At 38.8% G+C, this 27,882-nt stretch overlaps 1 protein-coding gene across 1 annotated transcript in view; it reads left to right on the top strand.

Moving 5' to 3' along the window:
- The first annotated feature begins 11,677 nt into the window (after window positions 1-11,677).
- The window catches only part of LOC113654484 (inactive dipeptidyl peptidase 10-like), a 51,119-nt gene continuing 34,914 nt past the window's right edge, over window positions 11,678-27,882 (top strand). Inside the window, exon 1 of the mRNA XM_047814434.1 lies at window positions 11,678-11,897. Within this exon, the coding sequence (XP_047670390.1) occupies window positions 11,841-11,897 (57 nt within the window). The 5' untranslated portion in view covers window positions 11,678-11,840. The remainder of the gene's footprint in view (window positions 11,898-27,882) is intronic.

The following is a 27,882-nucleotide window of genomic DNA, read 5'->3' as shown; positions in this document are numbered from 1 at the left end:
ACATCGGTGAGTCCTGACCCGCTCATTCCTCAATCTTCGAACTGCGCGGTAGTACAAGTACAAGTTGAAATACGGGGGAAAATGATTAACCAGTCTGCTCTAATCGACTCCGGCGCCGCGGGCAATTTCATGTCAAGGGAGTTTGCGCAAGCCTATAACGTGCCAGTGACCCCATGTGCTTTTCCTTTGGCAGTGGAGGCGGTAGACGGCAGGCCGCTCAGTGAGGGCCCCATCACGCACATCTCCAGGCGTCTCCGGCTGCAGGTGGGCCCTCACCATCAAGAATACCTGCCTTTCCACATCATCCGCTCCCCGCGTCACACCCTCATCCTAGGCTTCCCCTGGCTCCAACTTCACAACCCCGTCATCTCCTGGAGAGACCTGCACATCTCAAGCTGGGGCGAAGCATGCCACCGACACCAGCCACTGCCTCCGAAAACCCCACGACCCAGCACCACGCTCTCTGTATGCTCCACTTCCACCACCTCTAAACTCCCAGCGGAATACCAAGACCTTTCGGCGGCCTTCAGCAAGACTCGGGCCACCGAACTACCACCGCACCGGCCCAGTGACTGCGCCATAGAACTTCTGCCTGGATCCACTCCACCCAGAGGGAGAATCTTCCCGCTGTCGCAACCAGAGACGGCAGCCATGAAAACCTACATCGAGGAGGAGCTCCAGAAGGGCTTCATCCGACCCTCTGTCTCCCCGGCATCCTCCGGGTTCTTCTTCGTGAAGAAAAAAGATGGAGGCCTCCGCCCATGCATTGACTACCGGGCGCTGAACGACATGACAGTCAAGTTCCGGTATCCTCTTCCCCTCGTGCCGTCGGCTCTCGAACAGCTCCGCCAGGCCCGATACTTCACGAAATTGGACTTACGCAGCGCTTACAACCTCATCCGGATCAGAGAGGGGGATGAATGGAAGACCGCCTTTTCGACCCAATCAGGCCATTATGAATACTTAGTCATGCCGTTCGGCCTTTCGAACAGTCCCGCGGTGTTCCAGTCATTCATTAATGACGTGTTCCGCGACATGCTGGACCGCTGGGTGGTCGTATACATCGATGACATCCTTATATATTCAGAGACCATGGAGGAACACACCCAGCACGTGCGGGCAGTCCTTAAACGTCTCATCCAACACCGTCTGTACGCCAAGGCCGAAAAATGCGAATTCCACCAGACCTCCACGACCTTCCTAGGCTACGTCATCTCAGCCGAGGGGGTCGCCATGGACGACTCCAAGGTGCGCGCAGTACTACAGTGGCCCCGACCACAGAGCCTGAATGAGTTACAGCGCTTCCTGGGGTTCGCTAATTTCTATCGCCGCTTCATCCGTGGTTTCAGCACGATTGCGGCCCCGCTCACCTCTATGACCAAAAAAGCATCCACTCGGCTTACCTGGTCCCTTGAAGCTATAACGGCATTCCGGCGCTTGAAAGCGAGCTTCACCTCAGCTCCCATTCTCCACCACCCGGATCCAGACCGGCCGTTCATAGTAGAGGTGGACGCCTCTAATACGGGGGTGGGAGCCATACTGTCTCAACGCCAGGGCCCGGCCAACAAGATGTTTCCGTGTGCATACTTCTCTCGCAAGCTATCTCCGACGGAACGCAATTACGACGTGGGGGACCGAGAGCTGCTAGCCATGAAGGAAGCATTCGAGGAGTGGCGGCACTGGCTAGAGGGCGCGGTACACCCGTTCACCGTGCTCACCGACCACCGGAACTTGGAATACCTTCGCACCGCCAAACGCCTGAATCCCCGTCAATCGAGGTGGGCCATGTTCTTCACGAGGTTCAGATTCACAGTGACCTACAGGCCAGGGACCAAGAATATCAAGGCCGATGCCCTGTCCCGCATGTTCCGTGAACCCGGCCCGGACACAAGCCCTGAACCCATCATCTCCGAAGCCCACATCCTCGCGCCCATCCAGTGGGACATCATGACGGAAATAACCCAGGCCAACGCCCACACACCACCACCTGCCAATTGCCCTCCATCCCGGACCTATGTGCCCGAGAACTGGCGCACGAACCTCCTGGAGCTCCTACACTCCAACCCCAGCGCCGGCCATCCCGGCGTCACAGGCACCCTACACCTGGCTCAGAACCAGTTTTGGTGGCCGACTCTAGCCACAGACGTGCGCGAATTCGTCCGAGCCTGTACAATCTGCAATACCTCTAAGCCCTCTCATCAGCTCCCCGCGGGCTTACTGCTTCCCCTGCCCACGCCTCAACGCCCCTGGTCCCACATTGCAATTGACTTTGTCACCGACCTTCCCCGTTCCAACAACCACACGGTTATCCTCACCGTGATCGACCGATTCTCCAAGGCCTGCCGTCTGATCCCCATGCCGAAACTTCCCACAGCCTTCGAGACCGCGGAGGCATTGTGCAACTTTGTCTTCCGGTACTATGGCCTGCCTGAGGATATCGTGTCCGACCGCGGTCCCCAGTTCACCTCACGAGTCTGGGCGGCATTCTTCAAACAACTCAACGTGAACATCTGCCTCACCTCGGGGTACCACCCGCAAGCCAACGGACAGACGGAAAGGCTGAACCAAGATCTCATCCGGTTCCTACGCTCCTACTGCCACGATAACCAGACCGACTGGAGCACATACTTGATGTGGGCTGAGTATGCTCAGAATTCTCTCCTCAAACCTGCCACGGGTCTAACCCCATTCCAGTGCGTCCTGGGATTTCAACCTCCTTTGTTCCCCTGGTCCGACACACCCTCGGACCTACCGGCCGTTGACGAGTGGTTTCGTCGCAGCGGGGACACATGGAGCGCGGCGCACCGGCAGCTACGGTGAGCCATTCGCAGGCAAAAGACACAGGCCGACAGACGCCGCCGTGAGCACCCCGACTACCAACCCGGACAGTGGGTCTGGCTGTCCACCCGTGACCTCCGCCTCCGTCTGCCCTGTCGTAAGCTCAGCCCACGGTTTGTGGGCCCATTCCGAATCATCAGACGGATTAATCCAGTCTCCTACCGCCTGGCACTACCCCCGTCATACCGCGTATCCCCCACCTTTCACGCCTCACTTCTGAAACCCGCGGAGAGACCATCGAGAGACCCAGAAACCTCCGCCGAACCACCAGCACCCCTCTTGGTCGACGAGGGAGAGGCATACCAGGTCCACGAATTGCTGGACTCCAGGCGCCGACGGGGCCGCCTGGAATACCTAGCCGACTGGGTGGGGTACGGCCCGGAAGAACGCTCCTGGGTCAAGGCAGGGGACATCCTGGACCCTTCACTCACCACTGACTTCCACCTACGCCACCCAGACAGGCCCGCTCCCCGGTCTCGTGGTAGACCTCGACGTCACACACGTCCTCGCGTCAGGAGCCGCTCGCAGGGGGGGGCTCTGTCATGATCAGCACACCTGCCTCACCTCCGCATCCACAACGGAGAGAATCGTCTCCGGAGTATTAAGCGCTCCCGGACTACACTTCCCACTACACCCCGCTCAGCCTAATCAGTGCACCAGCTGTTCTCTATCAGCTGGCGCACTTAAATAAGCAAACGAACTTGATCCCATTGCGAAGTCTTGATTTGCTACGGCTATCATTCTGAGCGTTGTCTGATTGTTCCTGTTTCTGGTTTTTGATCTGTTTCTGTATTTTGCCTCACGACTGATTTCTGCCTGCCCCGACCTTTTGCCTGTTGTTCTGACTACGTTTTTGCCTTACCTACACTGTCGTGTTTACCGGTACTGAACTCTGCCTGTTGTTTCCGAGATTATATATTAAAGCTGCAAATGGATCCTCAGTCTTACGACTCATCATTACAGGTGCGTTATGAGATTAGGAAACTTGTTAAATGTATTGAAAAATCTGTCATAGCCATTGTAAAAAACTGTAAGAGAAATGATCAGCATATGACTTACTTCTTTTGCTGAGTTCTATAGTTTTATCGTAAAATCTTTGGTATTACGTGTAACATAAAAATATAGTACAAAGTGTCATGACATTCACCATAAGATGCGTATTAAAACTATGACAGCATTTTATTATACACCTTACAGTGAATGTCATGGCACTTTCTATTATATATTTAATGTTAGATATTAAGACACATTTTATGTTTCATGACAACTATAGAAAATAAGTGTTACACAAGGGTGAGTTAAAGGTCTGACAATAAAAAATAGAGGAATAAGGACACTTGCTTTAAACTCAATGGACAGTATGATAAAAAAAATCTGTGACATCTAGTTGCAATAAATAGTGCAAAATTCTAAAATTAACATATTTATTTCAATAACATATTTAAAACTAATATTATATAACATATTAAAATTAACATATAACATATTCAAAATTAACATATTTATTTCAATTTATTTCATATTTTTTCTGACAATCTATATGTTTTCACAAAAATTTGTGAATTCTAGACTTGAAAAATATCGGGGTAAAATTTTCTCCTGAAAAGTGTGGCAATAATTCCCCACAAAAAGTCTTAGTAAATTTTACTAAATATATTTAAAGGTTTACATGGCACCATTGTTTAAAACATAAGTAAATTTAACTAGCATTTAACTTGTTCAATAAGTAAATTTTTTTCAACTGTAAGTTCATTGAATTGCATAAATCTTAACATTGATCTAAACGTTATCATTATTATTTAATAGTCACTAACACCTTCATCAGTTCCAATCAAAGGCATCATGCCAATGTGTAAAGGCAGGTACATCAGCCTTTGTACAGCCCGAACTGGCAGAACCCAAAATAAGCAATTAAGAGAGTCCAGTTAATTTGCCAAAAAGGAAGCCATGTGCAAACCATGGACCTGAGTATGAAACACAAAGAGAGTGAACAAAGAGAACTTTACTGAAGCATTCACACACTATGGACTTATAAGAAATGCAAATCAGTACACAGTGCAAGATTTTTTTTGGAAGTACCCAGAGGGAACTCCAGAGGTACAGGGAAAACATGCAAACCCCACAGACAAGTAATTCTTATAATTTGTGTGTGTGTGTGTGTGTGTGTGTGTGTGTGTGTGTGTGTGTGTGTGTGTGTGTGTGTGTGTGTGTGTGTGTGTGTGTGTTTGTGTGTGTGTGTGTATTTGTGTTTGTGTGTGTGTGTGTGTGTGTGTGTGTGTGTGTGTGTGTGTGTGTGTGTGTGTGTGTGTGTAAAACTCACATTTGTATTTATTAAATCTTTTTTTCCCAGTATAGCACATTCAGATATTGTTGAGACTACTGTCTGACTATGCACTACGTTTCCTGTAAGGGTAACATTACACTTATAGCACTAGAAATAGAAATAAAAGGTCAATACAATACAAGACAATACAATACACTATATTTATATTATACTGTATGTAATACAATATATGTAAAGATATCCCTATATATTTTTCCATACTCCACAGTCAAGAGTCAAGAAGCTTTTATTGTCATTTCAATCATATATAGCTTATGCAGTACACAGTAAAATGAGACAACGTTTCTCCAGGTCCATGGTGCTACATAGAACAAAGTCAGAGCTACATAGAACAACACAGAACTAAGGACTTATGCAAGTTATTTCTAACCACATAAAGTGCATCTGTGCAACCTAGTGCAAACAACACAAGCGACACAAAACACTACAAGACAATACACAAAAGCAGCACCAACCAGAGTACATACTGTATGTACTACATTACATGTGCAAAAATACTGGATTGATACTGTATGTTTAACCCTTGTGTTATGTTCAGTCTTTAAAATCTTTGGTATTGTTCAGGATAAATTGACCCTGGACATTATTGGGAAATAATAGAATAATAGAAATAATAAACAAATAACAAACAAACAAACAAACAGACAGACAGACAGACAGACAGACAGACAGACAGACAGACTGACAGACAGACAAATAAAAGTCTTTTATACTTATTGTCTTTATCTCGATCCCATCTTGATCCCAAACAACGTAGATAACATTTGTGAATAATGTTTGCAATTCACAAAAATAAACAATGATAGTGTCTTCGTTTTTATAATAAAGTTATATTTTGTTTAACAAACTATAATATAATAAAGACCTGGATGGCATAAATCTAGAAATTGCAGTCACTGATTCTCAAAAATGTATCTGCAAATGTGTATGATTTACAACAAATGCAAAACACTTTTGGGAAAATTATACAACAACTTCATTTGACCAGAAAACTAAACAAGGGTTAATCCTCTTTACTTCTAGAGTTTTTTCCACCTGATTCCTGCACATCCTGTACTTGGTCAATAGAAGATTATGATTCTGATTATTAAATATTTATAGGAAGCGCCCAAGAAGGACCAAAGCTTCTTTGAAAATTAATGATGGCTTATTAGCTTTCATGCTCATTAGATTTCATGCTCGTATGCCCATATCTTATAAATTATAATTATGTGGAATGCCATTTACTTTTTCATAGAGCTGAAACCGTTTAATGAAATTGACTGTGTTAAATGTAGCATGTATTTGAATATTGATAGTACTATAGACATAAATTTGAAAACTATGTTAAAGTCTGTGGGGAATAAGTGCTATTCTGAATGTTAATATATTACCATTTTCTTCTTCTTCTTCTTCTTCTTCTTCTTCTTCTTCTTCTTCTTCTTCTTCTTCTTCTTCTTCTTCTTCTTCTTCTTCTGGGATGAAGGACTAAAAGTGTGTGGCTATGCTATTGTAATTCTTCTTCTTCTTCTTCTTCTTCTTCTTCTTCTTCTTTTGGGATGAAGGACTAAAAGTGTGTGGCTATGCTATTGTAATTCTTCTTCTTCTTCTTTTTCTTCTTCTTCTTCTTCTTCTTCTTCTTCTTCTTCTTCTGGGATGAAGGACTAAAAGTGTGTGGCTATGCTATTGTAATTCTTCTTCTTCTTCTTCTTCTTCTTCTTCTTCTTCTTCTTCTTCTTCTTCATCATCATCATCATCTTCTTCATCATCATCATCATCATCATCATCATCATCATCTTCTTCTTCATCTTCTTCTTTTTCTTCTTCTGGCTAGGTTCTCTGTGGCATACAGTGTCTTGGGCAGTGGCAAAAACTTGATAATCATCTTCAGGATGCAAATTTCTTAAAAGCACCACCTAGTGGTCAAAACTTATAATAACATTTAAAAAGTGCTTTCATCAAGCTGCTCCTCCTACTCCAATTTTTTCCCAAATCTTTATCAGATTTTAGACACCAATTTAACGTTAAAGTAGCAACAGGGAACACCTCAGATCACAGTGGTAAAAGCAGCTGTAGTACCTGCTGCCCATGTGTTCATCCTTTCTCCTACAGTCAGAGAATTTCGCCACTGTCTTTGATCAAACATACGCATCATGAGTGAAAATAAGTCTTGTATGTCTTTGCCTAAAGTTATCTGATTAGGGAACAGTTTTATTGTGTTTGTGAATGTGTGGCGTTTTGGTGCTTGGCCCCAGAAAATGCTGCTTTTAACTTTTCTTCTTCTTATCTTCTTTTATTATTATTATTATTATCCATCCATCCATCCATCCATCCATCTTCTACCGCTTATTATTATTATTATTACCTTGTTAAGAGTTTCATGAAAGCACCACTGCTGAAAAACATGAATGACATTTCAGGGGTTGTAGATCAATAGGTTTCCTAATGCCACCTTTACCTTTGACCTTTAATCTCTCTGATTGGGACTCAGTCACACTTCAAATGTCGTCACAGAAACCTAAAAAAGGGGACAGGAGATGAAGAGAACAGACGAGGGGATTTTTAAATATACTGATACCAAACACACACACACACACACACACACACACACACACACACACACACACACACACACACACACACACACACACACACACACACACACACACACACACACTCCAGCCCACATTAAGCACAATAACACACTTACACGCTTACTACAGTATTTGAACCTCCAGTGGCACAAACCTGTGGCACAAACACAAACACACTGTATTATCACATGTAATGTCCAATATTGCAGCATAAACAAGATATATATTCCAGCACAGGGAACATCTCAACCATCCCCCTGCAATAGCACAGACATACAAGCAATCTCAGCATGAAGAAGAGCTGCTGCAGCTGAACACCCAGTGGAACCCCACTGAAGCATGACTGCCATGGCCCTTTGTGTGTGTATGTGTGTGTGTGCGTGTGTATGTGTGCGTAATGTGGTACAGGACCAAGTTGGAGTGCTCCCTGGAGGAGCAGGTGGAGCTGTATGTGTCTCATTCACAGTCACTACTCTGCTCTGGCTCTGAAATGCACACACACACACACACACACACACACACACACACACACACACACACACACACACACACACACACACACACACACATACACTCTACACAGAGCTTTTGAACATTAGTAAGACCTGAAAAAAAGCTCTCTGAACCATGAACAGTAGCCTGGAGCTCAGATTAATATTAATGCTCCACTCATCTAGGTAATGTTTTCTCTCTTTCTCCATTACTCTCGTCGATCTCTCTTTCTCTGGGCTTAATAATGCTGCATTAGCATTAACAGTCTTTAGCACTGGCACAGAAGTAGATGCATGTCAATGTTCACTGTTGTGTGTCATTATGCAGCCTGCCCAGGGAGTGTGTGTGTGTGTGTGTGTGTGTGTGTGTGTGTGTGTGTGTGTGTGTGTGTGTGTGTGTGTGTGTCTGTTGAAAATGGTTGCTCAGTTTTACTTATTTAATTATTTTTGGGTGCTCATTTGCTCATTAATTCTCCCAGTTTCTTTAAGAATGAATAATATATATATATATATATATATATATATATATATATATATATATATATATATATATATATATATATATATATATATTACTGGACATCAAACGCAAGGTAATATTAATTTGGTTTTATCTAGAATCATGACATCATAATCCACACTGACAACATGCTATCTAAGGCAAATTCATACACACAGAATGCTAAACCAGAAACTAGATAACGAGGAACTAGACAAAAAAGTGAATTCAGTGTGATTTTTAAAGAATGAAACCAATAAATAATGCCAGAAAGCTCTGAATCACAACATAATCATGTGCAAAGAAATGTTAAAGAAGCTATAGGAGATAACACTGTCATTTCAATTTATAATTGCACCTGCAGCTCATCTCACTCACTAAAAGTGCTGATGAAATCAGTTTTGGTGCACCATTAGTGCTGCAGCAGGCTGATTGAGCAACAGGGTATGTCATTATGGTGCGCCTAATGGTCCATAAATGTGGCAGATTTATGTGAACTGTTTGCAGTGTTAATGCTGTTTTGAATTGAATATATCATTGTTTGAAGTGCTACATTCTATAGAACCCACTGCTAAGTCACTGAATGACAAGGGCATGTTATAATTAATACATATACAGTGCCATCTTGCAAAAGGAATATGTAAAAAAAAGTGCTGTAAAGCTAAAAAAAAACTTTAATATACATTATGAAAATGAAGAAATTAAACATTTATCTGCATAAATATACTATATAAAGAGCGGTAAACAGCACATAACTAAATAAAGTCAGTTTTTGGCATGACAACGATTTAAAAATGCATCGGTAATCTCAAGTACACTTCATACAATTTTATGAGAATATTGAACACTACATATTACTGAGCATCTTGAACAATCTGCTAAAGCTCTTCTAGAGTTTTTGCCTGTCGCTCTAGCTTCTGTATCTGCAGGTAAGACCTTTTTTGTCTAAAATGTGGTCTACTATATAACTCATTCCGTTCTTAATCGATATAATTACATTTTTCTTTAACATTTACTTTTTCTCATATAAAAAGATGAAAATAAATTGACTAATGATCATCAAAAAAATAAACATCTTAGCATTAAATTTAGGAAAGGAGCCTAGGCTAGACTTTTGGACAGTACTAATACTGCACTGCCTTCTATCATCTTTATTTTAAATACTTGCCATCATGTCTGGAGTATTTCATATTATTTAACAGGAATTTGTGACAGTGTATTTACTGCTGTATAATGCTTGCTAATAAATCAAACTCCACAGCAGTGATTGTAATGGTTGTCTTTGGAATTAATAAAAGTCTTTTATTATTATTATTTATACAAACAGCACTGTTGGATGCTCAATTCTGTATAGCACCAGCTCCAAGATTTATATTAAGTCACATCTTCGGATATGTCATTAGTTTTATAATAAATAAGTACAGATAGCAATAAAAGCATGAGTATGAGATTAATGTTGACACTTAGATTTTGTATCAAAATGCTTTTGCAGTCTTCAATTTCCATAATTCATAAAACACTTTACTGCTTCATTCAGGAGAACTCTAGCATCTCTAAGATGAATACATCTGGATTGCTGTTATTGCGAAGTAATTTTTAACAATTTGAAGTAGCATCAGTAATTCGGCTTTGTGTTATGTCACATGACACCATGATGTTGTTGATTGTTTTGCTATAAGAGAAACTATTAAACAGAGCTTTATTCTTATTTTTCTTTTTAAATATATGCCCATTTTCCATCCAGTTCTTTCATTTTAATTGGAATGGAACTGGAATGGAAAATGGGATATGCATACATTGGTAAATGTTTTTCAAAAAGTTTTTATGCTTTACGGATGTAAAAAGGTTCGTTTCAGTAAAGATGAGATGTGATTTAAAAAAAAACAAACATTTTTTAAATAAATGATGAACCTATACAAGGAAACATTGGCTTATTGGTTAGCATGCTTGCCTTGGGGTTTAGGGTTTTGATTCTAGCCTCCCCCTTTGTGTGCAGAGTTTGCATGTTCTCCACATGCTTCAAGGGTTTCCAAAAGCTACTTTGTTTTCCTCAACCAGTCCAAAGACATGCATGCTGATATACATCTGTAAACTCTCCATAGTGTGTGAATGGGTGTGTGAGCATGTGTGCATGTGTCATGTGATGGGTTGACAATTTGTCCAGGGTGTTTTTTTGCCTTGTGCCCTGAGACCACTAGGATAGGCTTCAGGATCCCTGTGACACTGAGAACAATAAGCACTATAGTATAGTAAATGGATGGACAAACCTAGGTATTTGTTTCAGTACAATATCTAAACATTACCAAAGCCACAGGGGACATTTGTGTGCTGTTTGGACAAAGAAATAATAGCCTTTTTTGATTTTGAACTCGGCCTACTACGATCTTGACCATGATAAAACAGTTACTTAAGAACAGATGAATGAGCTCCTAATCTATCTGTTACTCTGTGCTGCGCTCAGTAAATTATATTCTTAATTATAGTCTTTCCCTCAGTAATAACCTTTACATCATTTTCAAGATTTATACCTGACTGTTAGTTGATGGTAACACAGACTTGTTCCCTTTTCTCTTTTACCAAACCTTTTTTCTTTGAATTGCAAAAAATAAAATGGATTAAAACCATTTGTACATTTTTCATTGAACTCTTGTAAGATGCATTTTGCTGACTTTGCTTACCTTGCTATTCATGAATATTAATAAGCAGGCTACAGATGATCATTAATATTCATTATTTGAAATTCAACAATATGGCTGGCTTAAAGGGAGAAAAGGAGCAAAGTATTCTGTTGAAGACTTTTACTTTATGATAGGACTTTTTTCTTACTTTTTTTTTTAATACAAACCCTGTGCTGTAATAAATCTCATGTTTCTGTGGTTAAGTTCAGATGTCATTAATAAAAATGCATTGCTAGTGCAGAGTCAGCAAATGTGTGTATTTATGGACCTTTTGGTCTTCCACATGTTCTCGGCAGCTGTGTGTTAGTAGTGTAGTACGGACGGTAAACTCTCTCTCAGTGCCTGAGCGCACCTGCGCACTGAAGTCTATCTCATTCTGTCTCAAGCCTTCTAAGAGAACTGTCCAGCTTCAGAACCATGAACCCGACTGCCGGGGCCACGAACCACTGCCGCAGACGCTCCTCCACCGAAAAGGTAGGATACTATTATTATTATAACCAACATTTAAACAAAAAAGTCCTTCATCGTGCTCCAGGACTCGTTTATGTCGTATTGGTTATAGACCAATAAACAAAGACGCACGACGCAGAGTCAATAAAGTTTAGTGAGGAAAAAGTTTGTCCGCTTTCATTAGGAGAAGTGGAAATGTTTATTTGGTCTCAGGATGTTTATATATGATTCATTTTTAATCTATCGCTTGAAGTGACTATTAGTGTAAAATAAAATGGAAAAAGGTGTAAATGCTATACAGTAAATGTACTTCAGTGTACTTTCTACCCATTTCTACCCATTTCACTAACCATATAATTCAGTTCTTGTCTTATTCCTGTACTATTACACATGCTTTTAAATAATTGCCTTTACAATTTGAAACATTTTAAGCAGATCCTAGGATACACCCTAGTCATATTATAATGTATAGATAATAACCATGGTTTTTGTTATATTGTTCCACCTTCAATTTACCTACGGCTGTTTAAGCACTATTTAAACTACTAAAGATATTGACCTATATTTTTGTCAGACTTAAAGCAAGTGTCATTTCTGAAATAGGATCACTGTACTTGCACAGTAATGGAATCCGATCCCAGAGGATGCTACTACAGTGCCATCCCTAGACTCTCATTCAGTGATTAATGAAGCAACTCGCAAGTCTACTATCCCCATATGGGGATTTCTCTATTTGGCCTAATAACATTCTAGTATTTGTTAATAAAAAAAACTCTGGATTTAATTATTGTTTGTAGGGCTCATTAGGGTAGGGCTGCTTCTGTGGATCTTTGTATCACATAAAATAATAAATCACATAAAACTTCAGTAACACTATTTTACAGGTCCACTGTCCATGTCTATTTTCCTGTGAACCATCTAAAATGAGATTTCTACAGTACGGAATTAAACAGCAGAAGGATGAGCAGATGCTTTAAATCTCACAGTAAAAAATGGACCAATAACAAATCTGAAACCTTTCAAATTTCAGGTTTGTTCAATTAACAGTATAATTAACCTTATGACACTCATGTCTGAAAGAGAGAGAGGGAGGGAAAGAGGGAGGGAGAGAGAGGGAATCTTATTGGATACTAACAAAAGTGCAATAAAAGGCAGAAGAGCTTCACACTGTTAGTATGATGGAAAAATCACAATCCAATTATTCTGGTTTAATAAATTCTTAATAATTATCTGTACTTTAAACCAACCACCATTCAGATTTTCATTTATTTTGCTAGTGTAGATGTAAGCTTTCAGAGCTAGGATATTACCATTTGAAATGTTATCTTTACTTTTAAATTGTACTTGGAGTTAGACAAACAGCGTACACTTTAACACTTTAACTGCAGCATGCCGTATTGTGAATCCTTCCAAAGTAAATTACTGAACTCATGCATGCTAATTTTGGTTGACATTTTTTTCTTTTCATTTTTTTCTACTTTAATACAGTTTTTTGCTGTTTTCAAATGATTTTCTGAATATATAGTTATGAAAGATTTAGAAATTAAAGAATAGTTATAGATTGTGTAAATTAACAGATTGTACATTTGTCTTCAGTCCTATAACCAGAACTATAGCTTGTACAGCACGGTACTACAGCATGCAGATCACACACATATATAACAATTCCTAATCAGGCTACATTTACAAAGCCCTTAGGTCACTGCTAGAAAATGTCAGTTTTATGAAATTCTTAAATTCACAAATGTCAGTAGAAGTGAGAGGATAATTGGCATGCGACGCACAGATAAGCCCTGAATCAGCCCTACCAAAAACTACAGAAAAATGCTGCTCAATGTGTGGGTTGCAGCAGGCAGGCAGAACAGATGAGCAGCCATCTGAGTATTCTATATTGACCTATAACACTAAACAGCACCTGTGGGATGATATGGATCACAACTACAGCTGCTTCTGCAGGAACATGAAGGCACATCCCAGCTGCATATTCACAGGATCAGTGACTTGGTGTGTCAGGAAAGCACAAGCACTGTAGTGCTGTAGTGGAAGATGTGTACGAATTCATGTGGTACACAGCCTTACCACAAAAGATGTGCATGAATTTGAATGAGCATTAAAAGATGTGCATGAATTTGAATGAGCATAATGATGAGCTTGGATATTGCTTGATTTCTTACACAGCTATAGCCACTCTAAACCTGCTGTCATAAAAATGGAGTGGTGCAAATTTTAATAGTTTAATAAATGTTAATATTTACAGTGTACAGCCTGAACCAAACTTGTGTTTTTCACTGCAAAATGCTATAAAGTCACAATAACTTATAAACACGACTTGTAGAAATGCTGCTGCTCTCACAATCACTCTCCTCACACAAAGTCCATCTCTGTCTAATGCATTAATGTTTCAGTTTTTAAACGGATGGATCACTCTACTACACAGATAGCAATAAGAGTGTGAATTTGAGTTTAATGTGGACTTGGGGATCAAATGCTTTTGTAATCTGTAATTTTGTAATTTTGACAGAAAACATTTTATTGGTTCATTCAGCAGATCTCCAGCATCTCTTCTGTCAACTGAAGCAGGATTACTAATTACTTTATACAAATATTTAATGTACATCATATCAACGATTATACCACTGACATACAGTAAGTGTTTTCTGGAAATGAGCCAAAGGAGCAGTGGCTGAAAGATTAAACGTTTGTTGTTGCTTTAAAATAGTGCAGTCTTTGTTTTATTCTAGTGTATCTTTGTGTGCTTTAATGGTCAGTGCAACATACAGCACTAACTACCCCCCGCACACACACACACACACATGCTTGGGAAAGGTAGAGAGGTTTGATGGTGCTATTAGACATAAGAGAATAAAAATAAATGTTTATGATTGTAAGGTATTAGACATCATTTCCAGTTTATTTAACCTTCCCAGTTTGATTTGAAAAGTAAAAGTAAACTGGTGTCAGTCCCATCACCATCACTTCTGAAGTTCACAATCAGCACACAAATATCCAAGTCAGCGAGTGTGCTGCTACAGTATGGATATGATTACAGTGTGTTATTATGTGATTGCTTGATTGTATGATTGTACAACTGTGTGATTATATGAAGGTATGAGTCACACACGCACACCAGGCCAATACATAGCAGTGCATCATGGACAGGATCTTAGAGAGAAAGCCCCAGAGAACAGAGCTTGGCCTACTTTTTACTGTGTGATTTATTCATATTAATAGCAGCAGGGTTGTCTCTTGAGACTACATACAAAATGCTTCAAAATAAGGTATCTGAGAAAGCAAGAGGCTTTCCAAAAGAGAGATTATGGTACTGAGAGAGAAGAGTAATTTGCTCTTGTCTTTCTTCAGTCGCATCCCTTTGCTTGACTGCTGAGTCCCTGCAGGAAAGTTGTATGGGAAATGGATACATAAGTGGATAGAAAGATACGGTACAGCACTTTAGACATAAACTCTGTTGTGTTTTATTGTCTTGGTCATCAGATGTCATGCTTTATCTTGAGTTTTAGGGGGTGTTCTAGTGAGATGATTTATGCTGATCAGAGAGACCGAAAAACTTCATTTAAATGTTATTGTACAGATTGAAGGTTTATACGTCTTAGTGAGCATTGTAATACTAGAACCTGGACTCAGTCTACACATACACAAACACACACACACACACACACACACACACACACACACACACACACACACACACACACACACACACACACACACACACACACACACACACACACACACACACACTCACTCACTCACTCACTCACTCACACACACACACAGACACACACACACATGCGCGCGAATTAGCATCACTTCACTTTACATTAACTCCACATGAGGTACTTTACTACACAATATGCCCCATGAGCTGCCATCAGTTCAGAGTTCAGCGTATTGATGTGTGAGAGTGTATGCGTAGGTTTGAGTTAAGTGTAATAAGTAATGAAATATATACATGTCTATCTCATTTTCAGCTGCTAAGGCCATGATTTTAACATAACTCAAAAATATGTATCTCTAGTTGCTTCATATGTGTATGTAATATATGAAAATACATCTGTAGGGCAAAATAAAGGAGCTGCTACAACATTTTACGGTAGATGCTATAGATTATACATTTATCATTTTATTTGATAGCGGTAGGAAAGCAAGCATGCAAACACATGCAGAGACATCCTAACATCGTAACAAAGTGACTCACATGATGACGTATTTGGAATAAACACAGCTGTCATTCCGCTATTGTCTTCTCCTTTAAAACTGGTGATGGCCTCCTCAGATCTCTTTTAGTTTTTATATATTCCCATCACATTTTCTAATGAAATACTGTAACTCATACACTAACTTCACTACCTTTGAGTTGGCTTACCTTTGGGTTATCTCTGTGAACCTGCTCATTAAGCAGCACTCACCCCTCATTCTCTCTGTCAGGTAGAGTTAAAATTATCCTCTCAATGTGTTCCACAGCCTGTGCTGTCTAGCTGATCAGGAGGTCTATGGCTATGTGCTGCTAGGGTGGTTGAGGTGTAACTCTCAGCGCTAGTGGAGTCATTGTTTCTTCCACAGACCCCAAAATATTGAGGTTTGGTTTTCCACCATTTTTTCACCAAGACACAAGCCATATTTGCAAGACTTAGACTTGTGCAAGCCTATATCTAAGTCTGTATCATAGTTGATAAGCATCAGCTATGTGTTCACTGGATTTGACAGTGACTATTTTTAAGGATGCAGTGTGTGTCTTTGCTGTGTGTGGTGATACTGATACGGAAATGACAATCTCGGTTAGATTTACACCCTGAGTCGAATCTGACTCGACAACTGATTAGCATAACACGAAGCCCAGAAAGCAACCTGAGTTACTTCCTGGGCAAGTGAATTTCATGGTGACAGACATCGCTCAGCAAAGTCAATGGCGAGGAGCTGAAACTGCACAACTCAGAGAACCTATATGATTTTGCTTTGTGTATTGCAAGCACTGTAGTAGCCATTTTCCTTATTTAATATTTAAACAATCACACCAGTCTTGAGATGCTGAGACCTCTGTGAGGAGCTGATAAACACCTTACTTCTGTAGATGAGATGTCTAGATCAGGATTTGGGCTAACTTTATTTTACAGTGAAGTACAGTATTCACTGTGCAGTAAGTACATCAGTGGAGCCTGTCACAGGGATATAAACTCCAGTTTTATTGGTTGTCCTTAACGTTCATGGGTCTCTGGGCCATGGTGATATCAGACCTGTGCTCTTAATGTCTCAATAATAATTGTTCTCTCTTTGACAGACGTATGATCACAAAGATTAACCTTTAAAAACAAAGGTTTTCTAAAATAACAAACATATTTGAAAGCCGTGGCTGATTTTTCAGGAAATCAAATGCAATCCCTGAAGCTGCACTTTCAGTATCTGTGTGTATTTCAGTATTAACCCCATGGGCAGAGCTGATAACCAGGGTCTGTAACTGAAAATAGACATCTATCAGATGTATGTCCTTTTAGTGTTATCTCTCTCTCTCTCTCTCTCTCTCTCTCTCTCTCTCTCTCTCTCTCTCTCTCTCTCTCTCTCTCTCTTTCTCTCTCTCTCTCTCTCTCTCTCTCTCTCTCTCTCTCTCTCTCTCTCTCTCTCTCTCTCTCTCTATGTAGGATATGTATTTTGTAGCATCTTCCTAACTCACTGAATACTGAGAACACTGATTGAGAAGGTTGGGAGTGCTGCTTTTTGTTAAGCACTGCCTTCTAGTGGTGAGGTCTCGGTCACACAGCTAGAGAATTAACAAGGTTTTTTTTTTTTCTTTTTTTTTTTTTCATTAACTGAACGTTTTAAAATATCAATTTAATTTATCCTGGAACAAACACGAGTGAAGCAGAAATATATAATTTATGATTTTTTTAAGTAAGTCATTATTTTACAGTAATCTATTATTATAATGTCTATTACATTATTCCACCTTCACAAATGTTTTAATATTTTTTTAGGATGGAATAAATGTTTTAGTAAAATCCTGTTAGAATATAAATAGTATATTTTTGAAAGATCCTCAATAACATATAATAACAGTTCTATCTGTTACAACATACTTTTGTTCATTCCTTTTCAGACACAACCCAAATTAAATGTTCATATTAAATTAAGACTTATAAAAAAATGTTTGACTTTCTGATCATTAAAAATGCATCAACAAATGTTTGCATAATAAAAGCAGAAGTGAAGCTCTAGAGGGCAGTAAGATATAACAGATCTGCCTGAGGCACACAGACATAATAAAACACACATGCACACATGCTACACACACACACACACACAATATCTGTACATACATGCATATAATATGTGTGTGTGAGTGTGTGTGTGTGCGTGTGTGTGTGTGTGTGTGTGTGTGTGTGTGCGCGCGCGCATGTGTGTTTATGTGTGTGTAGCATGTATCACTGTGTTTAAACAATCAATGTAAATATATTCATCACTCAACAGGCAATAAGGGATTAGAAACACTTGATTAATGCAACACATTAAACACACACACACACACACACACACACACACACACACACACACACACACACACACACACACACACACACATACACAAGACTCGGATATAAACATGGACAATTAATTCAATTCACAGTAAGGGGCTTGAAGCACAATGGTGTTCAGAACGAGATGGTTTACATATTAAGAACCTGGACACCTCAGGAGTTACACAACAGTATTATCGGGTTAGATGGCTAGATCTCACGATGAATGTTTAACACCTTGAAATATATATAGAACTTGATGATCACACTTAACAGTTTTCAGGTTCTTATGATCAGAAGACAATAGAAGATATATCTCTCTTCGTCTCTTATGGGTATAAAGTGTTATATTAATCAAAGTGTCAAAACCTTTGAGATCCTATTCCATGCTGAGTTCACTGAGGGTTGATATCAATGACTTCTTCTCTGTGAAACACACTTTAAACTATAGCATGCCATGTACCCAGTTGTATTTGGTTATTTCTGGGCAGATTTCCATGAATGAGATTTCACATGTCCCTATACTACCTTACCCATAGCAGTAAAGGCACACTATATATACACTGTACTTAGCAAAACCTCTCTGTTTACAGTTGGTCTTTTTGAGTCTTTTTGAGAATTTTGCTTTTCATCATCTGCTGTGAGATATATATATATATTTTTAGTTTTCCTTGCTCTGTGTGTTATCTTCTGTTAAACACAGTATGCATGTGACGTACAACATGCATATGGTTCTCTACACTATTAAAGATGGCTCTCCAGGTTAATATTCTATATTAAAACACATCTATTATTTTAAAGCAGGTGTGTCCACTCTTATCCGGAAAGAGCCGGTGTGGGTACAAGTTTTCATTCCAACCATGCAGAAGTCACACCTCATAGTATTTTGAAATCTAAGGTCAGCTGATTAAACGTGTGGAATAAGGTGTGGCTCCTGCTTGATTGGAAGGAAAACCTGCTCCCAAACTGGCCCTTTGCAGATAAAAATGCACAAGCCTGCTTTATGTATATATTATTTAAATATATTTATTTAAAAGTGTATCTACCTTCTGCTCCTTTAGCTTGCTGTTGATAAATTTGATAGGGATAGATGAAGTTAATCAAAGTTTGATGCTTGGTAATATTAGATACACAGTTAGAGCTCATTTCACTAACTATGCTAGCAAACTGAAAAACAATTAACTTGACTAACGTCAAGTATCCCATTTTCATTTTACATAATATTGGGCCGGCACTGTTCTCCCACTTTGACCAGAACGTTCCAGTAGGTGGATTTACTTTGCTAAAACAACTTCTAGCTGTGAAATTGTGTTCCAAGAGGAACAATTAAACAGGACACTGAGCTTTAAAGGCAGTTTAGCTGTTTTCTGTCTTAAATACATTAACGTTGGGTTAACATCATATGACATGATCCAGCAAAATGACATGGCCTCCTCAACAGAGCACTGAGGTACATTTTTTTTAAATTGAGTTAGCTTTGTGTCCTTGAAACAAAGACATTCAACTCTGTCTGATAACATCCACTGATTAAATCTACAGAAAGAGATTTTCCGAGATACATTCAATTGAACAATGCAGTTAGGAGGGTTACATTGCAGACAAAGCAAAATCTGTTAAAAAACATCATCTTGGAGAAAAATCTCTGTTTCAGAATATGTGTAATAGATCTTTGTGTCTGAAATGTTCAGAACAAGAGACAGTGAGACAGAAACAGAGAGAGAGAGAGAAAGAGAGAAAAAGAGAGAGAGAGAGGGAGAGAGAGCGATTAAAGGAGTTTGAAAGTCAAACATATGAAAGCTGTCTGATTTCTCTGTCATGAGGGTGAGATGTTGGCTCTGCTCTTCCTTGCTTCAGTCATTTCCCTTTAAATCTTTTATGAAACAAAAAGTCGCATATTTCTGAATGTGTTTCACTTATCACTTATAAGTGAGTGACTTGCATTGCTTGCTGCTGAAACGAAAGACTACTGCATTCCTAAGTAATGCATATTTTAGCATTCTATTCAGAATTAATAGCTTGTTTTTGATAAAGAGCACCACTAAAAGTAATTATTGCGATCTTACTACTGCAGAATAAGCATTAATGAATGCTTGCATGTAGCAACACTTCTGCAAATATTTCTCCTTGATGGTCTTTCTCACTAAATAATATGTTAATCTTACTTGAAGTAGTACTTGACGTTTTACTTTCATTATGTGCCAGTTGCTGAAGATTTACATGTTTGTGGTAAAAGAAGGAAAATGTAAGAAATACTCTGAGCGCTAAATATGTTTACTCTTTCTCTTAACTTCAAAACATGGCATTCTAGAATTAATTAGCCTAGTAATCAATGAGTTTATGCTTTTAAGGCAGTCTAATTAGATTATATATAAAGTGTTTACTAAACATGGAAATTAGTTGAACTATAAGAACAGATGGGCTACTAAAATATGTTTTTTGTGCATATTATTCTTCATTTCAAGATCTGTTCTGTTGGAATATTTAAAAAACATATTTTTTTCATAAGACCTTGGGCTATTTGTTATTGAAACAACAACTTCCTCTAATGGTGGAGACAATTAACGATCTAAAATCACTGACATTGAAATTGTATAAAAACAGCACTTTTCAAACTCAACACAAAAACACAAAATATACCTATGCCTTTACAAAAAAGATGGTAAAACGGTTATTTATGTAAAGCCAGCCATTCTTGCAGTGCATCCTGAATTAGAGGCAACTTTCCTTGTCAGAATCATCTGCCCAAAAAAAGCACACAATTGCTTTGCATTACCCCTGTATTTCTATTTTCTGTTAAACTCCATTAAATAATGAATGTTTAGGCTAAAATGCAAAAATTTGTTTACCATGACATGACTAGGCAATAACGTTGTCTTCTGTTACACGACGTATTAGTATGTCACAGTAACTTGCATATGCTTTTGCTACACAAAAGAAGTGCATACTATTAGTGCATAGTATTAGTTGGTGATTTGGAATGTAGCAACAGACAGTCTACATCCCCAGAGCAGGAGAACCAGATCCCATATCATATGCTATGGTCTTCACAATCACCAGATCCCAACCCAAATGAACACATGGAGATTTTGGCTCCATATGTTAGCTTGCCACCATTGATATCATCACAACAAAACTACTTCTGCAACAGAATTATTTTTTGTTTGGATTATAAACTGCTGGATATGGCATTTAAGAATGTCTTAAGGCAATATAAAATTGCACAATGATGTGCCTACATGTTTACCCTCATCAATAAGTCCAGATAAATGCAAAGTACACAAAACCCCAATCCTAGAAGTGTTTGCCCCATTTCCTATAGTAAACCAATGTACTAGCAAAGGGACATGATAGGCTCTAAAATTTTATGATGCAGTAACACCTCTAGGCAACTTTTTATATCTAACTCCCATGTGATTTCTTAAAAGAATGCTGCAAAACTGCTGCAGAAACATTTTCACACATTCTTCAAACCCAAATTAATTTTCACAAGTGGCTATAAGTACAAACACCTTTTGTTTAGGCTGACTTGAAGTGCTCCTATCTGGACTTGACAACATGCTACTCAGAGTCATCGGCTTGCCGGTTTGGCTTTAGGGGGACTGTGTGAGATAAAACAACAACAGATATTAAATCTTAGTCTCAGTCAAGCCACACTGCACTAGTAGTAAGGACCAGAAAAAGCCAAGTCTGAGGTCAACATGGTTTTATAATTCATAGCTTCATCGCATCAATTTTCATATTTACTAAGAGATATATAAGAGAAAGTTAAGGTTGGTGCAGAGATAACATTGTAACTTTTTCTTATGATTTCTCTCTCTCTCTCTCTCTCTCTCTCTCTCTCTCTCTCTCTCTCTCTCTCTCTCTCTCTCTCTCCACACACACACACACGCTGATAAACAAAAGCAGAGTATCATCAATCTTCAGCTAATAGACAGACACAGGCTACAAATGACATTTCCAGCATTAAAGCTTCCTAAGGCTAATCTGGTAATAATGAAACAAACAAGTGCAATTAATGTACAGAATAAAAGATCTATGCATCATATTACACTATTCAAGTCTTAAAATGCATTCATTGACTCTGGAGACACAACATGGTACTGTAGCTCATAGCTGTAGCATTTTCTATGAAGGTCATAATTATAATGAACTATGAACATATTCATATCAGCTTGCATTCATAAGGCATTAGATATTTTAATAGTTAACCTACAAATATGCATTACACTATATAACTGTCTTCATTACAGATCACACATACTCCAATACCAATGAAACCTGTGTTAACCTCTGTATAGAACATCACAATACCTGTTTTGATTTTTTTTTTCTAACTAATAAATATTACCAGAGTATTTACTGGGAAATCGCACTGCAAAACTACAAAATCTGAAGAATCTAAGCATTCTGTTAACAATTTATAACCGTTTTATAACCATTGTAACCTATACAATGCAATGCCATTTCATTAATAACAATATTAGTCTGTATAAGGCCTAATGAGTGCATTATAATGTTATAAATATGTCTATAGGTCATCCTGTATATGGCCTGAAAATGTTACTCTCATGTCTGTCATCAGAGCTCTGTGTATAGCTCAAGATGGAGGTTGCATGGAGGATGCTGTGTCCACAGCAGTGTTGAGGTATTTCCAGGCTGATAATAGCTAAGAGTTGATCCACAACTGTGTTCCGATCTGGCCACAATAATGTCCAAAAACAACAGTCAACAATGTCAGCTAAAGGCTCTCAACTAGCATGGAATGCACATTTTTACACTTCATTGCTGAAATGCTTGGATTCTATTTAACATTAGTTTATGTAGATGTAAAGGAAAATATGTTCAAACTCACAAAGTATCTTTAGCCTGGTTTTTTAACCTGCCTCTTCACTTATTGCCTCTGATTGGCAGTTAGACATCTCTACAGAATGTGTGTGTGTGTGTGTGTGTGTGTGTGTGTGTGTGTGTGTGTGTGTGTGTGTGTGTGTGTGTGTGTGTGTGTGTGTGTGTGTGTGTGTGCGTGCATGTTTGCATGTGTGTGCGCGTTCGTGTGTGTGAACAATAATGATAAGCACTCATGCAGTCACTGAAAGTGATAACTTATTCTGGGTGGCCAGGCTGCAGTACTTCCTACCTACAACCTGAGACGAATGGATCATAGACTGTGGAGTATAATCCGACTGCCAATCATGCAGATGGAGCAGAAGAACGTGAGTGTGATGATTACATTCATGAGAAAGGTTCTCAGATGAGCTTTTATTCCTTCCTCAGTCATGCTTTCCCACAGGTACTGAAATGAGTACTTTCAGTCAAACCTAAACCCTCTCCATTCCCAGACTCTGATCTCTCTTTAGTTCTCTCACTCACTGATCACACACTGACTGCAGTAGTGATCACATATCATTCATTAATGATCAAAGATGACTTTACAGAAAAGTGCTAAGAAAAAATTAGTTTCGTATGTGAATATGCAAGTGCATGACTACGTGATGATTCCAGTTGAACAATTTCCGTTAAACATAAACATAAACTAGCAAAACAAATAAATAAACAAACACCTTAGAGCTGAAGTTAGCAATCTGTGCAGACTTGCTTTGTGGGTCTGTGTGCAGTATGATTTATAAACAGAATGATGATGATATGGTAATGTAAAAGACTGACAGCTGGTTAGTTATAAGAGAGAGGGAGAGAGAGAGAGAGAGAGAGAGAGAGAGAGAGAGAGAGAGAGAGAGAGAGAGAGAGAGAGAAACCATATTTTCTATACTATGGCTATAATTTCATACATACAGTGCTGCCAATAAAGCTTTTGTGAATTGAATTGATTTGAATTGAATAAGGAAAGAGTGACAGAGGGAACGGGAGATGTGTGGCCTCAGAGAACGTTGACATTATGAATGCTCTAAAAGCAAAATAAACCAGCAGGGCATCTCACAACTTGTTATATTCTCAAACATTTCAGTTTCTCTGACAGCCACCTACCAGTGTGTGTACAGCACAACACAGTGCATGTGAAACACACAGCTCCAGGAAACAACACTCCTGAAAAAGAATTGAATGTTGTATAGTTGTTATAGGTCTATGGACATTCAGTGGTATAAATTGATTTTATGAATTAATAAATATTTAATAATTACGATTAAGTATTATTAGTCATTTTAGTGCTTAGTTCCAAAGTATGTGTTTAAGTTCAAACTGTCAAGATTTATAGTACTATATAGTGGATCATCTGATAATAACCTTAAAATAAATACTATTCCTGGAGTCATTAAGTAATACTCTGTGTACAAACTGTATCAACATAATATTCATATTTGAAATATTACATATGAATATCATTTCACTTCCTTTAATAAATATAACTATTATTCATAAAGAACTGCACATATACCCACAATGTGGTGGAGTACCACTACATATATATGCACAGTAGTTTTCAAACTCAGTAAGTTATAATGTACTTGAATACCAGTATGCACATTATGCACCATAACATAAAATTATTGCATCATTATTTATTAAACACTCGAAACTTGTAATAATATGCTATCAAGGATTGTATTGCACCTAATTGGGTAATTATGTCACATGCTTTTTATGTTTTCTATTACATAATATGTAATGATGTAAATAATAATCTAAATCTAATGAGAGGGAATGAAGCAGAAACTGCTCTCAGTTTTGTGATGCTCATTTCATTGCCTGAACATGCAATTGAGGATAAGGATGATAAAAGAATTTCACAAGGGTGCACTGAAACCCAGAATAACATTCAGTAGCATCCTCAGTATGCTCGCTTTTCTCTTGCCAGATGGTTTATATATTAAGAAACATTACACCTCAGAGTTACAGTACAGAATTGCGCTACTGGGTCAGTGGCTAGACCTCGTGATGAACCCATAACGCCTTGAAGTATTTATAGTCCTTGATGATTGCACTTAACACTAACTCCTGTTATCAATTTCTCTCTCAAGACTAAAGACTCTCAAGAATTTTCAAGACTATCTCTCTCTCTCTCTCTCTCTCTCTCTCTCTCTCTCTCTCTCTCTCTCACTGTGACTCTTTTATGTTAATACTTGTTAACCCTCAGTAAAAATGTGCTACAAGATCTGAAGAAATTACTCATTTTTTTGCAATATATAATAATTACCCACACAGTTTTATTAAATTTCACTGAAATCCCTGACAGATTGAGGTATTAAGAAGACAAGGAAATAGCATAAGTCAGTACACCGTAATTGAATAATTATTTGGAGTAGCATGGTGATACACAGAAAAAGACTTGCTGTCTGTGCATTATGTAGCTGGTAACTACTAAACTATTTATTGGTTACTGTCAAACTTCATGTAGCACAATCTATGAAATCTCATTTTCAACACTGTATATTGTGTATGCAGTCATGTAGCTGTTTATAGTAGCATGTTTATAGTTCTGTTTATTAGTACCAAATACAACTGAAAATATGAGTGAAAAAGTACTGGTCCACTTTATTTATTAAAATTTTAGTCTATATTATTTGCTTTTTTTAGTTAACCTTCTTGTGCTTTCCTTCTTAATACCTAGAACCTGTGAAATTTTAGTAAATGGTCAAAACGAATTGTTTTTTGTGTGTGTGTGTGTTTATGCTACACACATACCTGCATAATAGTTTGTCTGGCTTTTTTGATGCGCATTCTTTGTACTTACTGTCTGTTTACTAAAAAGCACTTCAGTACTTAGTAGTTGTTACTACTTTAAAAGAAATACTTACAATCATACTGCTGTTTCTTTTGAGTTACATACAGTAGCTTGTGTTATGTATTGGGTTCTGATATTTAGTAAGGGAAATAAATTGAACATTACATTTTGTTTTGCTTATTTTTTAGTTTATCATAATGCACAAGAGATTTATAGTTTTAATCAGGAGAGAACACTGAGAACATGGCAGAGGAGACTTGGAGAGATGAAGGTAGATTAAGAAGGAGAGGGGTTGGGAAATGCCAGCAGAGGAAAGAGTGTGAAGAAAAGAAGTGGACATGCAGACACACAAACACACACATTCTGATGAAGATCATTGGAGGTCAATTGTGAGAGCTGAGACTATTCTGGGGGTATACAGTAAGTCACGTGCTAGAGCGATATTGCTGTCTTTAGAGAGGTCAAAATAACACTGCTGCCCTGCAGAGAGACAGAGAGAGAGTGTGTATGTGTGTATCAGGGAACAGAGAGTCATTGCTCAATGTGACAGGCACTCCCGGCAAGGAGTAAATGCACTATTTTAACCTTTATCATGACTAGGACACACACACACACACACACACACACACACACACACACACACACACACACACACACACACACACACACACACACACACACACTTCTGTTAAGGACAAGTGCTTCAGCAGGTAAAGCCAAAAAGAGGACATTATTGTGGAGGTGGCATTTCCAGCCCTAGGTTTAACTGCACTGCTGTAATCTGTGTTTTTAAAGACATTTTTCAATAGCACTAATCTTTAGCATAGGGAATGAGAGAGTGTTGGAAAATAAGCAAGAGAGAGAGAATGAGAGAGAGAGAGAGAGAGAGAGAGAGAGAGAGAGAGAGAGAGAGAGAGAGAGAGAGAGAGAGAGAGAGATGTAGGCTGTTTATTTATGAATTCTGTTCCATAATGAAAGGCTCTGTGGTGCTGCAGCAGTTCTGAGATCAGCAGATGGCTGTACCGCTGCCCGCAGGGTTTGCTCTGGAGGATGGATTATTCATCATCCCTTTCTGCCATCACTAATATAATCTCCCCAACCAGCTAAAAGCACACACAAAGCTAATAACACAGTGCCTCTAACCCACAACTCTAATAACACAGAATGGTAAATAAACCCAACTCAACCGAATAAAGCCATTTATCATCATTTATATTGTTTTGCAGGATAATTGAATTTTTTGGTAAGACTTCGATTCATGTTAAAATATTCATGTTACAGGGCTTTGCGGTATTAGAGGGGGCTTTTTGGATTTTTACACTGAATGTATTCATGCATTCTACTGAGCTGAAAGTCTTGTGTTTAAACAAAACCCTACAGTGTGTCTCATCTTTGAGTGCCAGTGATCCAAACTGCTTACTTCTCTCCAACCTTATTTTGGTACAAACTGCCCAAGGCCTTCTTGCATTCTAGTGAATATTTAATATGCACAAGAACACAGTCCATAAAAAAGAAAATGAATAATTATATAACATGATAAGAGTACACAATGAGCTCAGCGAGCCCACACAGTAGAAACAGTGTTAACTCCTACACACTACATTAGAGAAAAATGTATCTGCACTGTCCATAAATGTAAGTGTTAAAAGCTTTTTAATTTCGCTGGACAAACTCCATCACAGCTGATACCTTAAAAGTGCTTTCAGCTGCTTCATAGCATTCATAGCATGTTATTAGTATCAGTAACCCATTTATACTGTATATACTGCAGTGCTACACCTTTTACACAGCATATACAAATTCTACT

This window comes from Tachysurus fulvidraco, chromosome 6 (assembly GCF_022655615.1).
Source record: "Tachysurus fulvidraco isolate hzauxx_2018 chromosome 6, HZAU_PFXX_2.0, whole genome shotgun sequence".
Lineage (NCBI taxonomy): Eukaryota > Metazoa > Chordata > Actinopteri > Siluriformes > Bagridae > Tachysurus > Tachysurus fulvidraco.
Note: the sequence above shows the minus strand (reverse complement) of the source record. Positions and strands in the feature narration are given on the sequence as shown.